The sequence below is a fragment of the Octodon degus genome, unplaced genomic scaffold, assembly GCF_000260255.1.
Source record: "Octodon degus isolate 3935 unplaced genomic scaffold, OctDeg1.0 scaffold00126, whole genome shotgun sequence".
Taxonomy (NCBI): Eukaryota; Metazoa; Chordata; class Mammalia; order Rodentia; family Octodontidae; genus Octodon; species Octodon degus.
In genome coordinates this window covers 1,937,326-1,947,264 of record NW_004524702.1, presented here as the reverse complement: position 1 = coordinate 1,947,264, position 9,939 = coordinate 1,937,326, and the positions used below count along the sequence as shown (strand labels likewise).

The 9,939-nt window shown below is 63.3% G+C and overlaps 1 protein-coding gene across 3 annotated transcripts; it reads right to left on the bottom strand.

The window, feature by feature from the left end:
- Nucleotides 1–1,850: 1,850 nt before the first annotated feature.
- On the bottom strand, nt 1,851–9,933 carry Zbtb47 (zinc finger and BTB domain containing 47). Of its 3 annotated transcripts, none has more exons than XM_023700712.1 (6): nt 9,883–9,933; nt 5,933–7,474; nt 4,857–5,004; nt 4,030–4,145; nt 3,273–3,417; nt 1,851–3,176 (listed from the first exon to the last, which is right to left on the bottom strand). In XM_023700712.1, exons 1-6 carry the CDS (start codon nt 9,883–9,885, stop codon nt 2,923–2,925), a joined length of 2,208 nt encoding a protein of 735 aa, XP_023556480.1. In that variant the 5' UTR covers nt 9,886–9,933; the 3' UTR covers nt 1,851–2,922. The 3 variants fall into 3 exon arrangements, with proteins under 3 accessions (XP_023556480.1, XP_023556482.1, XP_023556481.1); XM_023700714.1 differs by lacking the exon at nt 9,883–9,933 and adding an exon at nt 9,488–9,583; XM_023700713.1 differs by lacking the exon at nt 9,883–9,933 and adding an exon at nt 8,659–8,828.
- Nucleotides 9,934–9,939: the final 6 nt, after the last annotated feature.

Below are 9,939 nucleotides of genomic sequence, written 5' to 3'. Positions count from 1 at the left end.
GCTGCAGCTATGGGGACAGACTGGGCTGCAGGGCTCTCTGGAGCCCTCTCCAGCGGGACTGGGATGGAGCGAGAAGCTGAGAACCAAGGCAGGGGAGGAGGCCCCATCCCTCCGATCCTCAGCCCGGGGCTATGGTCTGTGGGGATCACAAGCATTGGGGTGCCGCCCTTGATACTCATTGCTGCCCTGCCATGACTTTAGGAGACAGCATCCTAGCCTGCACACTGGCAGCCTGGTGCCTTGGGACTCCGGGCCTACCACTGGACAGGAGATGACATCCCTGGGACCCCAGCACAGCTCTTCCAGCCGCAGCTCTCCACACTTCGGAGAGTGGGGCTTGCCGTGGAGCTTTCAGGGATGAACTCCAGGCACAGAATCACGTCACTGCACCCTTCTGCCCCTTCGCTTTGGTCCCTCAGAGGCCACCAACAGCAACCTGGAGACACGAGGAAAAGCCATCTGAGCAGAGTTCTACACCAAACATGGCTGCCCTGAAGCCTTGGCCTGAGCCAGGGTGCACCCAGACTGCCTCTTGCAGCAGCCATAGCTCTGGAGAGCTCAGCCAATGCCATTCCTGAAGAAGCCATTCCTGTCCCAGGTCCTGGTGCTCATGGGAATCCCCCCTGCAGGCCCCTGGCTGCCCTCCCACTGCCTGAACCTCAGCTCCGCGCTCTGAGGCTCCCCAATGCCCTGCCTCCCCCGATAAGAGGGACTGAGCTCTGTGGATGCTCTGTGAGGGCTGCACCCTCCAGCTGCAGCCACTGCCCATGCTCAGGGCAACAGGAGGTAAAGAGGTGGGGCCGAGGGACAGGCCTGGCACCGACTTTATCCCCTCCCACCTCTCCTCACACCCTACCGTCCCACGCCTGAGCTGTGGGGCAGCCTCACAAGGTCCACCTGCGCACTGCCTGTCCCCAAGCTCTGTGCAGGGGACACACATGCTGGCCAGGGAGCTGAGGGGCGGGCCCAGACCCCAGACCCGCAGCTGGTGCAATCAGCTGGAGAGCTAGCCAAGCCCTTCTCCCTGGCTCTGGAGAGCAGGTGTGGTGCCTCAGCCCCCTCGTTCCTACTGGTGCTCACTCACTTTTCTAAAGGAATCAAAGCTGGCAGAGCGAGAATGCCATCCACACAGGGCTGCACGTTCCGCCACGGTTTCCAGCAGCGCCCTGGCTGGAAAGGAGCCCGAGATGAGGTGCACCCTTGCACCAGGGACAGGGACAGGGCCTCCCAGGACAGGTGGCTGCGCCACCTCCAGTCCCAGTAACCATCCTGACAATGACCAGCAGCCTGCACCCCACTCCCTACCCCATCTGGGCTACGCATGGAACAGGGAGCCCAGCCCTGGGGACAGGGAGTCGCCCAGCTCCCCCATTCTACCCTGGCCTCTGTCTGCTAAGGGTGTCCTTCAGACCTGGACTCCCTCAAGGCTGTCCTGCCTCTGAGGAGAGCCAGGTGCCAGGGATGGGTTGGGGAGCTCCAAGGTTCCTGCCCACAGCCCATGAAACGAGATCAAATTTTTAGAAAAAAACTCTAAAGAGCTTCAGGCGCTGAGGCCAGAGGAAGGACCAAGCACGTAGGAGAGGAGGGGACCTGGGAACACCACCAGAGCGCAGAGATCAAGGGGTGCAGGGGAGAAAAGTCTCCATTAAAGGGGAGCCTGCAGGTTGCTGGAACCCTAGCCTGGGCTCCATGGGTGGCAGGGCCACCATGTTCCTTCCTTCCTGGGGCCCGGAGGACACAGGTGCCTGGGGTTGCAGGCACCCTCTGCACCCCACCCCCAACAACTGCCAGCACCACGGAGCCCGGGACAGGTCTGCAAACCACTCAGGTACCTTGGGCATGCCCACGTCTGTAGAGAATAAAGTGCTTTGTTTATTGATGATTAAAATGTCCCCAGCCCCCTGCCCCAGCGCTGAGGGTCCAGAGTCCCCGGGCTCAGACCTCTTCCCACACCTGCTGTGCCTGGAAGGTGGTAGTGGGGGGAGGTGGGGTGTAAGGTGCAAAGAGTATAACAAACAAAACTTCATGGACATGACAGGAAGAGCTTAGCTAGGGAGATGTGTAGCTTGTGGAACCTTCTCGCCCTTCTCGGCAGGAATGAAGACGTTAAATGACAACAGAAAAGGCTATCCTATTAGTGCTGGCCTCCAGGGGTCAGCCCTGCCCGCAGGCTGGACTCCGCCCTCCCGGGGCCTGGACATGCAGCTCCCCCGCAGAGAGGGTGTGGGCACTGCCCTGTCCCTCTGGAGAGGCCTGGAAGGGATGGGGCGGAGGCCCGGCGCGGGGGGGCGGGGTGCAGCCTCTGCGGCTGGAGAAGGCCAGGTGCTCTGTGCGCAGCTGCACCACCCGCCCTACGGTAGCACCTAGGATCCCTGCAGGCTCCCCCAGCCTCCTGCTGGGCCTTGCCCCTGAGGTCGCAGCAGTCCTAGCGCTGGGGGAGCCACGCATTTGCCGCCCAGGATGTGGCTGCTGTACAGAGGCCAGCAACCTCTGGGGCCCTCACGGCAGTGGGCACAGGCTGAGGACCCCTCTGCCAGATGGCAGGGCTGTCATGGAGCAGGGTAAACCCTTGGGGGCCAGCCCCATCTGCCCCGCTCAACAGAGCTAGCGACACTTCTGGCCCCACAGCCCCAGGATCCAGCTCCAGCCCTGCCTCTGTGTCCACGGCCCTCTAATCAGCCCACATTTCCTCCAGTTGGCTGGACTTCCGACTCCCCCAGAGCCTGCAGGAGCAGTGGAAAGGCAGGGCACATGGGCTGCCCCAGGCCCCTGGTCTCCCCAGCTGCAGCCAACAGCACCTCTGACCCGGAGAGCTGCTGCAAACCCCCTCCACTTCCAAAAATAAAAATTGAACAAAGGAGTCGAGGCTTCCAGGAGCGGTGGAGAGGGCGTGGGAGGCCCAGGGGCCCAGGTGGCCTGGTCTCAGTGGTGTGTGCCAGGCCCTGTGGGGAAGGGAGGCGGGCCCAGCCCTGGGCCCTGCGTGGAGGCAGCAGCAGGCAGGCTCACGCGGAAGCATTTCTCTTTGTGCGCCTTGAGCATGTTGGAGAAGCGGAAGCGCTGGCCGCACACGTCGCACGGGTAGGGCTTCTCCCCGGTGTGCGTGCGCCGGTGCCGCTTCATGTTGGGCCGGCTGGTGAAGCTCTTGCCGCAGATCTCGCAGATGTACGGCTTCTCCCCTGCGGGTGGGGGCGGGGTCACGCGCGGCCCTGGGGGTGGCCGCATCCCGCCCAGGCTCCCCTGGTCCCGCAGAGCAGGGTGGCCGCGGCCCTCACCCGTGTGCGTCTTCATGTGCTCGTCGAAGTACTGCTTCATGTTGAAATCCTTGCCGCACCACTGGCACATGAACTGCTTGTGCCCGATGTGGATGCTCATGTGGGAGCGCAGCTGGTACTTGTACTGGAAGCGCTCGCTGCAGTTCTGGGGGGCGGGGGTCTCAGTCAGCGAGGAGCGAGGAGCGAGAGGGAGAATTAGGACCAGGGCTCCAGGTTAGGGTTCAGGAATCGAGTTAGAATGGAAAATCTAGAGTTAGGGAACTGGGGCTGGGGGGTGGGTAGAGCTAAGGGGTTGGTTGGGGTTAGGGGGTTAGGATCCAAGGATTAGGGTTGTAGTTAGGGGGTTAGGAGTAGAGTTAGAGCCAGGGGTTGGGGGTAGGTTTAGGGTTAGGGTTAGGTGGCATAGGATGTTAGCATTCGGGGTCAGGGATGGGGATTTACAGTTAGGGCCAGTAAGTCAGGACTAGGGGATCAGAGGCTAGGGTTGGGTGAGAGCTACTGTGGGTGAGGACAGGCTGCAGGCAGCAAGAGACGTTCCAGGGCTGAGAGGTCTTTTGGTCCCCACCTTTCTGCCTCCATCTCTGCCTCCCCACCCCCACCCCTCAGAATCTGCCCTGCCCTATCCAGGCACAGCTCACCCAGATGCCCCACCTGGTGGGGACACCCCTCGCGTCTACACAGGTGAGGAGCTGGCCATGAGCGCCGGGCCCGCCTCTGTAGCTGCACTGAACCCCCGCAGGCAAGGCCGTAGGGTTACCTCACACCGAAAGGGCTTCTCCCCTGAGTGCTGCAGCGAGTGCACTTTGAGAGACATACTTCGCTTGAAGGACTTCCCGCAGGTCTCACAGGTGAAGGGCATGTCCTTGGTGTGGGCTGCGGGGGGGGGGCACCATTGTCATCACAGCTGGTCAATACCTGCCCATGCCCCCTGTGGGTCCAGACCCCACTGGGGACAGCCTAGGGACACTGTCCTTCTCTGGAGGATGACCGTGGCACCGGGTCCAAGGCCAGCATTTTCACAGCACTTGGGTCATCATGGCGGAGCCCCTGGGGACCCATACAGCTGTCCAGCAGCGGCTGCACTCCCACCCATGGCAAGTGGACCCAGGAGAGACTCAGAGACGTGGAGAACCCAGCCACCTTGGAGTAGACAATGGCCCTGGTTTACCCAACATACACCTGGCTCATCCATATAGCAGGGGCAGCTGTTCTCCCCATGGGGAGGGTGGTAGGGCCTGGCCAATCCCTGACATCCACCTTTGACACCCCTCTGTCAAGTTTTAGCCCAAACTAGGCAAGGATAGAACACCATATACCCAACCAGTGTGGCATCTGCCTAGGGACTCCTGTGTGCAGAAATGACCCAGCTGTCTTGAGAGGGCAGGAAGGAGAGAATCAGAGGCACAGAGAAGGTGGGGTCACCCCAGTCATGACACAGGGCCAATCTGGCCCCAAAGCCTGGCAGCCCACACCCAACGCCCCAGGCCCAAGGGGCCTTCCCCTCCCTTCCTGTCGCCCTGGACGTAAGTCTCCAGCCGTCTGCCTGCAGGGGCATCTTGCCTGGCTGCCCAGGCCCCGACTTACCCACCATGTGCTTGCGCACGTGGGCCATGGTGTAGAACTTCTTCTCACAGATCTCACAGGAGAACTTCTTCTCTGCATAGCCGTGCACAATCTTGTTGTGCTCGTGAAGGGACCACAGTTTCTTGAAGGCTTTCCCACATGTCACACACTGCAGGGCAACATGGCTGTGTGACTTCAAACAAGCCACTGTCTCTCCCTGACCCGTTTCCCCACTTCATCTGTGTGCTGAGAGGCCCTTGATGTCCATGGAGCTGGGGATGGTGACTCACTGGACGCCTGGACACTCAGGTGGCCCAGCCCCTCCTTCCTTCTTCCCTGAAGAGGGCACGCAGGTGGCCCACGGCAAGCATAGTCCATGGGGCCTGACAATGTGGACAGCCCCAAGGGATGGCTCCAGGGGCATGGCTGGGCCTACAGTGGGGTGGGTGCAGGACCTGTTCCTCCCATCCCGGTTCTGCCAGGCCCTGCAGGATCCCACAAGGACTGGCTTGGCAGAGGCTGGGTCAGGACATCTAGCTGGGACCTGAGCAAGTTCTCCCCTTATGGGCATGTGTCAGGAAGAGGCAGTTGGCAGCCCTAGTGGACAAGAGGAACAGGACAGTCTGGGTGACTGGGATGCCCCAGGCCACGGGGTGCCTTGTGAGCAATTAGCTCAGGCAATTATCACCCACCCACCTGCACCTTGCCTTCGCTCCCAGCCCAGGAAGCAGGCTGGCGCACTTTCACCGCTGGCCCATAGCAGGGAGCCAAGGCTCTTCTGCCTCTTCCCTAATGCCTCATCCTGCCCCTCACTCCTGGGCCAGGAAGCCTGGCCTCTCCAAGGAGCTGAACACTCTGTGCTTCACAACATCTTTTCAGGGAATGAAAAGTGGCTTCCGTGCTGGGCAAAGCTCTCTCCTCCTCCCATGAAGCTGTGCTGGGTGGTGCTTCTGTCCCCCAGCAGGCCTAGTGCTGGCCAAGCCCTGCCTGTCTCCAGCAGTCCCACTCCCACCACCCATCGAGCCAAGGCCTCTCTGTGCCTGTGGCTGCCCCAAGAAGCGCCCTGAGGCCAACTGCAGAGCCCGCTGGGCGCCCACCTGGATGTTGCGCTCGCAGTCCGTCTGCCGGTGTAGCACCAGCTCGCTCTCTAGCAGGAAGCGCTTGCCGCACTGGTCACAGATCTGCATGCGGCTGTGCGTCACGTTCATGTGCTTCTCCAAGTACCAGCGGTTGTTGAAGACCCGGGGACACTTTTGGCATGGATGATGCTGCTTCTCCTCTAGCTTCACCTTGGCCCCTATCCCTTCTGCAGCTGAAGGTGCGTGGGCCAGGGCGCTAGCCACCCCAGGGGGCTTTGGCCGCTTTCCACGCCGCCCAGCCTGCTCAGGCTCAGAGGCAGCCCGACGCCGTGTGCTCTCCCGGGAGCGTGTGGCCATGCGACCGTGAGGAGTTGGGTCCGCCTGGCCAGCCTGACACCCCCCAGGCCCTGCCGAGCCCTGCCTGCTGGTGGGCTCCCCTTCCTCTTCCCCTTCCTCCTCCTCTTCCTCCTCCTCCTCTGAACTCTCAGGGTCCTGCTCGCTGTGCCCTTCCTCCTCCTCCTCCTCTTCCTCCTCCTGCTCCTCACTCTGCCCCCCCTCCTCCTGCTCCTGCTCCTCCTCCTCCTCTCCCTGACTGCCACCCGCCTCTTCCTCCTGTGCTCCACTGCCCCCCTCTTCTCCTTCCTCCTCCTCCTCCTCGTCCTCCGAGTGTTGCTGTAACCCATCCTCCCTGCCCAGCACCACAGTGGCTGCGCTGGCCCCCGTCCCCGGCTTTCCCTCCGGCCCTGTGGACACATGCAGCGTCTGGTTGTTGAGGTTGACCTCCACAATGATCTGGGACTGCTCCTGGTGGCCGTAGGTCCCTGGGGCGCCCAGCGCATCTTCCATCTCCTCGCCCCCCTCCAGCTTGCACACCCCACCAGCCTCCCCCACACTGGCCTCCTTCTCCTCCTTGAAGAAGGGCTGGGCAGGCCCCATGGTGGCTGGCACTGTGTCCCCAGCAGTACCTGCCCCATCCTCCACACGTACAGAGTAGGGGTCAGGGCCCTCGCGGGCATAGATCTTGGGCAGGCCAGGGGCATCAGCCTCCTGCTTGATGTCACAGTAGTAGGGTGGTGTGGCTGGGGTGCAACTGCTGGCTGGCGGAGCCAGTGCCACAGCAGCGCTGGGACCTGGTGGGCCCAGGGAGCGGGCGTCCAGCAGCTCCTGGCAGGATGCAGCGATGTCGGCCATCTGCAGCAGCGAGGCAGCGCTGAGCACCTCGTGCACGTTGGCGGCGTTGACCAGCAGCTTGGACGTGTAGATGAAGTTGAGAATCTGCTGCAGGCCACCAGGTGCCAGAGCCTCCAGGGACAGCTCGACGCGCTGCAGCTGCTTGTTCTGCGTGAAGAGCGAGTGGAAGAACTGGCTGTAGGCGGCCAGCACGCCCTTGTGGGCAGGGAAGACGCTGTGCTGCGGCACTAGCACCAGGTCCACGTCGCACAGGTCGGGCTGAAACAGGCGCTGCTCGTTGAGGCGGCCCATCAAGCAGGCAAAGTGCAGGGCCACGTCCTCCACCAGCGAGAACTCGGCCGCCGGGGAGTCGGTCTTCTCAACCAGCAGCTGTTGGGTGCACAGGGGCTTAGGGTCTTGGCGGCACCTCTGGACGCCTCCCAGCCCTCCCCATAGGGGCAAGGAGGTAGATGGAGTTCCAGCCCACGACCCTGCCCCTTGGGAGCCGGTTCGTCCACTTTCCTGGACCTCAGCTCTCCCTCTGTGACTGGCAAGGTCACCCTCCAGGGGAAGCAGGCAGGAAGGCCAGGGAGGGGCCAGGGCCGTGGCGCCCATGCAGGGAGCACGGAGTGCTCCAGGAGGATCCTGCTAGCATGCCTGTCCCTTCCTCCTGCACCCCATTCCCCACAGGTCCTGGGTCCCACCAACTTGAGTCTGGCTCCCTCTCTGGCTCCCTCCCTCGCTCCCCACCTGCCAGGCAGTAACAAAGGGATTCCTCACCTCCCAGCAGCCAGGGTCACAGAAGGGGAGGCCTTTGTGAGGAGGCCAGGCCTAGGCCCAAGCTCCCCACCCTAGTCCTGCAGCCCACAGCCATTACCACTTGGCCAGAGACCGCCTGTGGCCCCAGGCCCAGCCCCGGGGGATCTCTACACAGGGGCAGGTGAAGGGAAGTATATGTCATCTGTGTCACTTGCTTGCAGGCAGAAGCCCTGGCCCCATCTTGAGGGCCTCTACCTGAGGAGCTCCAACTCTTGGTCCCTGCAAATTTACAGAACGACATGCAGGCCTGGCTAAACACAGTGGGCTCCCCGGGTAGGCCGTGGACAGGCAGCCTGCCCAAGCTGCGACACGTCCTGCACACCGTCCTGACCCATGGCCTGGTGGCCGGGCCCCTCAAGTGTGCACCGCAGCCACGAGCCTAGTCCCAGCCCCAGCCCCAGCCCCAAACTCGCTATCCCATGCCAGTCCTCCCTTGGAGTGGGCAGCAGTGGGCAGTGACTGCTGAGCTTGAGTCCTAGGTCCCTGCCTGAGAGCCTGCCTCAGGGTAAACCTCAGAGAGCCACAAGCAGCCACCTGCCCTGCACAGCCAGCAGGAAGACACCCCCTCCTGTAGGCACGCCATGACTCCAGGATGGCCAGGCCCTGCTGTGGGTGTCCTCTTCCTGGGGACCCTCTACATCTGTCCCCCAAACCTGAAGCCACCATCTATTCCTGTCCTGAAGCTGCTGGCCACCCAGGCTGGGCCAACATAACTAGGATGTGGCACCAGGCCCCTCCCATCCCCTCTAACTCACTCTGCTTTATCCGGTGGGCCCAACCTCCTCCGGGGCAAGACAGGGAAATCAAGGCTCAGAATGAGGAGGTCCTCAGTCTAGAGTGTGGCCTCCTAGCTGTTAGGGCTGCCCCTTCCTGCTGGGCTGGACACAGCTCCATGTGGCTGGATTTCAGAGCCTGGATGACTTGCAAAGCAGGAAGCTGCTGGGGGGGGGCGGGGGAGGGAGTTGCAGGGGTGCCCAAGATCCCTACCACCCACAGGTCCTCAGTGGAGGGGTCAGGGTGCAACCTAGGTTCTCCCCATGGCCCCGGAAGGTCTCAGGATGGACAGAGAGGTGGGAGAGAAGTGGCCTGGATAAGGGCTCCCAGGTCGTCAAGGTCAGATGCCTGGCCACGCCAAATGGCAGTCCCCAAATGGCAGCCCCTCTGCCAGACACAGTGCCCCCTTCACAGTGCCACCAGCTGTGCTGGCCACCACAGCCAGATGTCCCACTGCTTGAAGCTGGGGATGCCCCTCCCCATGAGGCCATGCCAGCTGCAGCCACACACCCATCCTGGCCCAGCCCCATGTCTGGCTACTATGGTACAGCAGGAGCTGGGCTGGCCCTCCTGTCAAGCCCTCAGGCCATCTGCTCTTTGGCCAAGTGTGTCTGTGTGGGGTCACGTGTGGAGGCAGAAACACCCTATACCTGAGACACCTGCCTCACCCAGAAGGCCCGGGGATGAACCCTGGCACCTACCGCGCCGCTCCTCCCGTGCCAGTGCCCCCCCAGCCCCCCCACCCCCCGCGCCTGGATGCGCACTTGCACCCGAAGCCAGCTTGGGCACCAGCTCCTGCTCTCAAGGTACCTCCTCTCTGGACAAGGTCGGTGCCAACTCCTGCCCCCGCCTCTGTTCCCTCCTCGGGACAGACCAGAGAGGCCGGGGGCCGCCCAAGGTCACTCCGCAGCTCGCGCCCGGCCCTCAGCCCCCTCCCGGATCCAGGACCGAGCGTGCGGCGCCCACGTGGCCGAGGCCGGCGGCACCCGACCCCTCCCTGCCACCCCGGCCCGGGGAGAGCGGACCGCGGCCTGGTGCCGGCGCCCCCACCCCAGGAATTCAACCCGCGAGCCCGGGGCGGGGAAGCGCTCCGCTGGGGACCGGGCGTCCGGACTGGAAGGGGGCGAGGGCGCCCCGGCCGTGCGCTCGCAGGCGGGGCCGCGGTGATCGGGAGGCCGGGAAGGGGAGACGCGGGGCTCGCGTACCATGGTGCCGCGGCGCGGGGGGCTCACAGGGCCCCACGGGATGGCGCTGCGCCCGGC

Coding starts and splice junctions, on each gene's coding strand:
- Zbtb47 (XM_023700712.1), bottom strand. Junction 5,005..5,932: donor ACTGCGAGCGCAACATCCAG/GTGGGCGCCCAG, acceptor GTTGCCCTGCAG/TGTGTGACATGTGGGAAAGC. Junction 3,418..4,029: donor AGAAGCCCTTTCGGTGTGAG/GTAACCCTACGG, acceptor CCCGCCCCCCAG/AACTGCAGCGAGCGCTTCCA.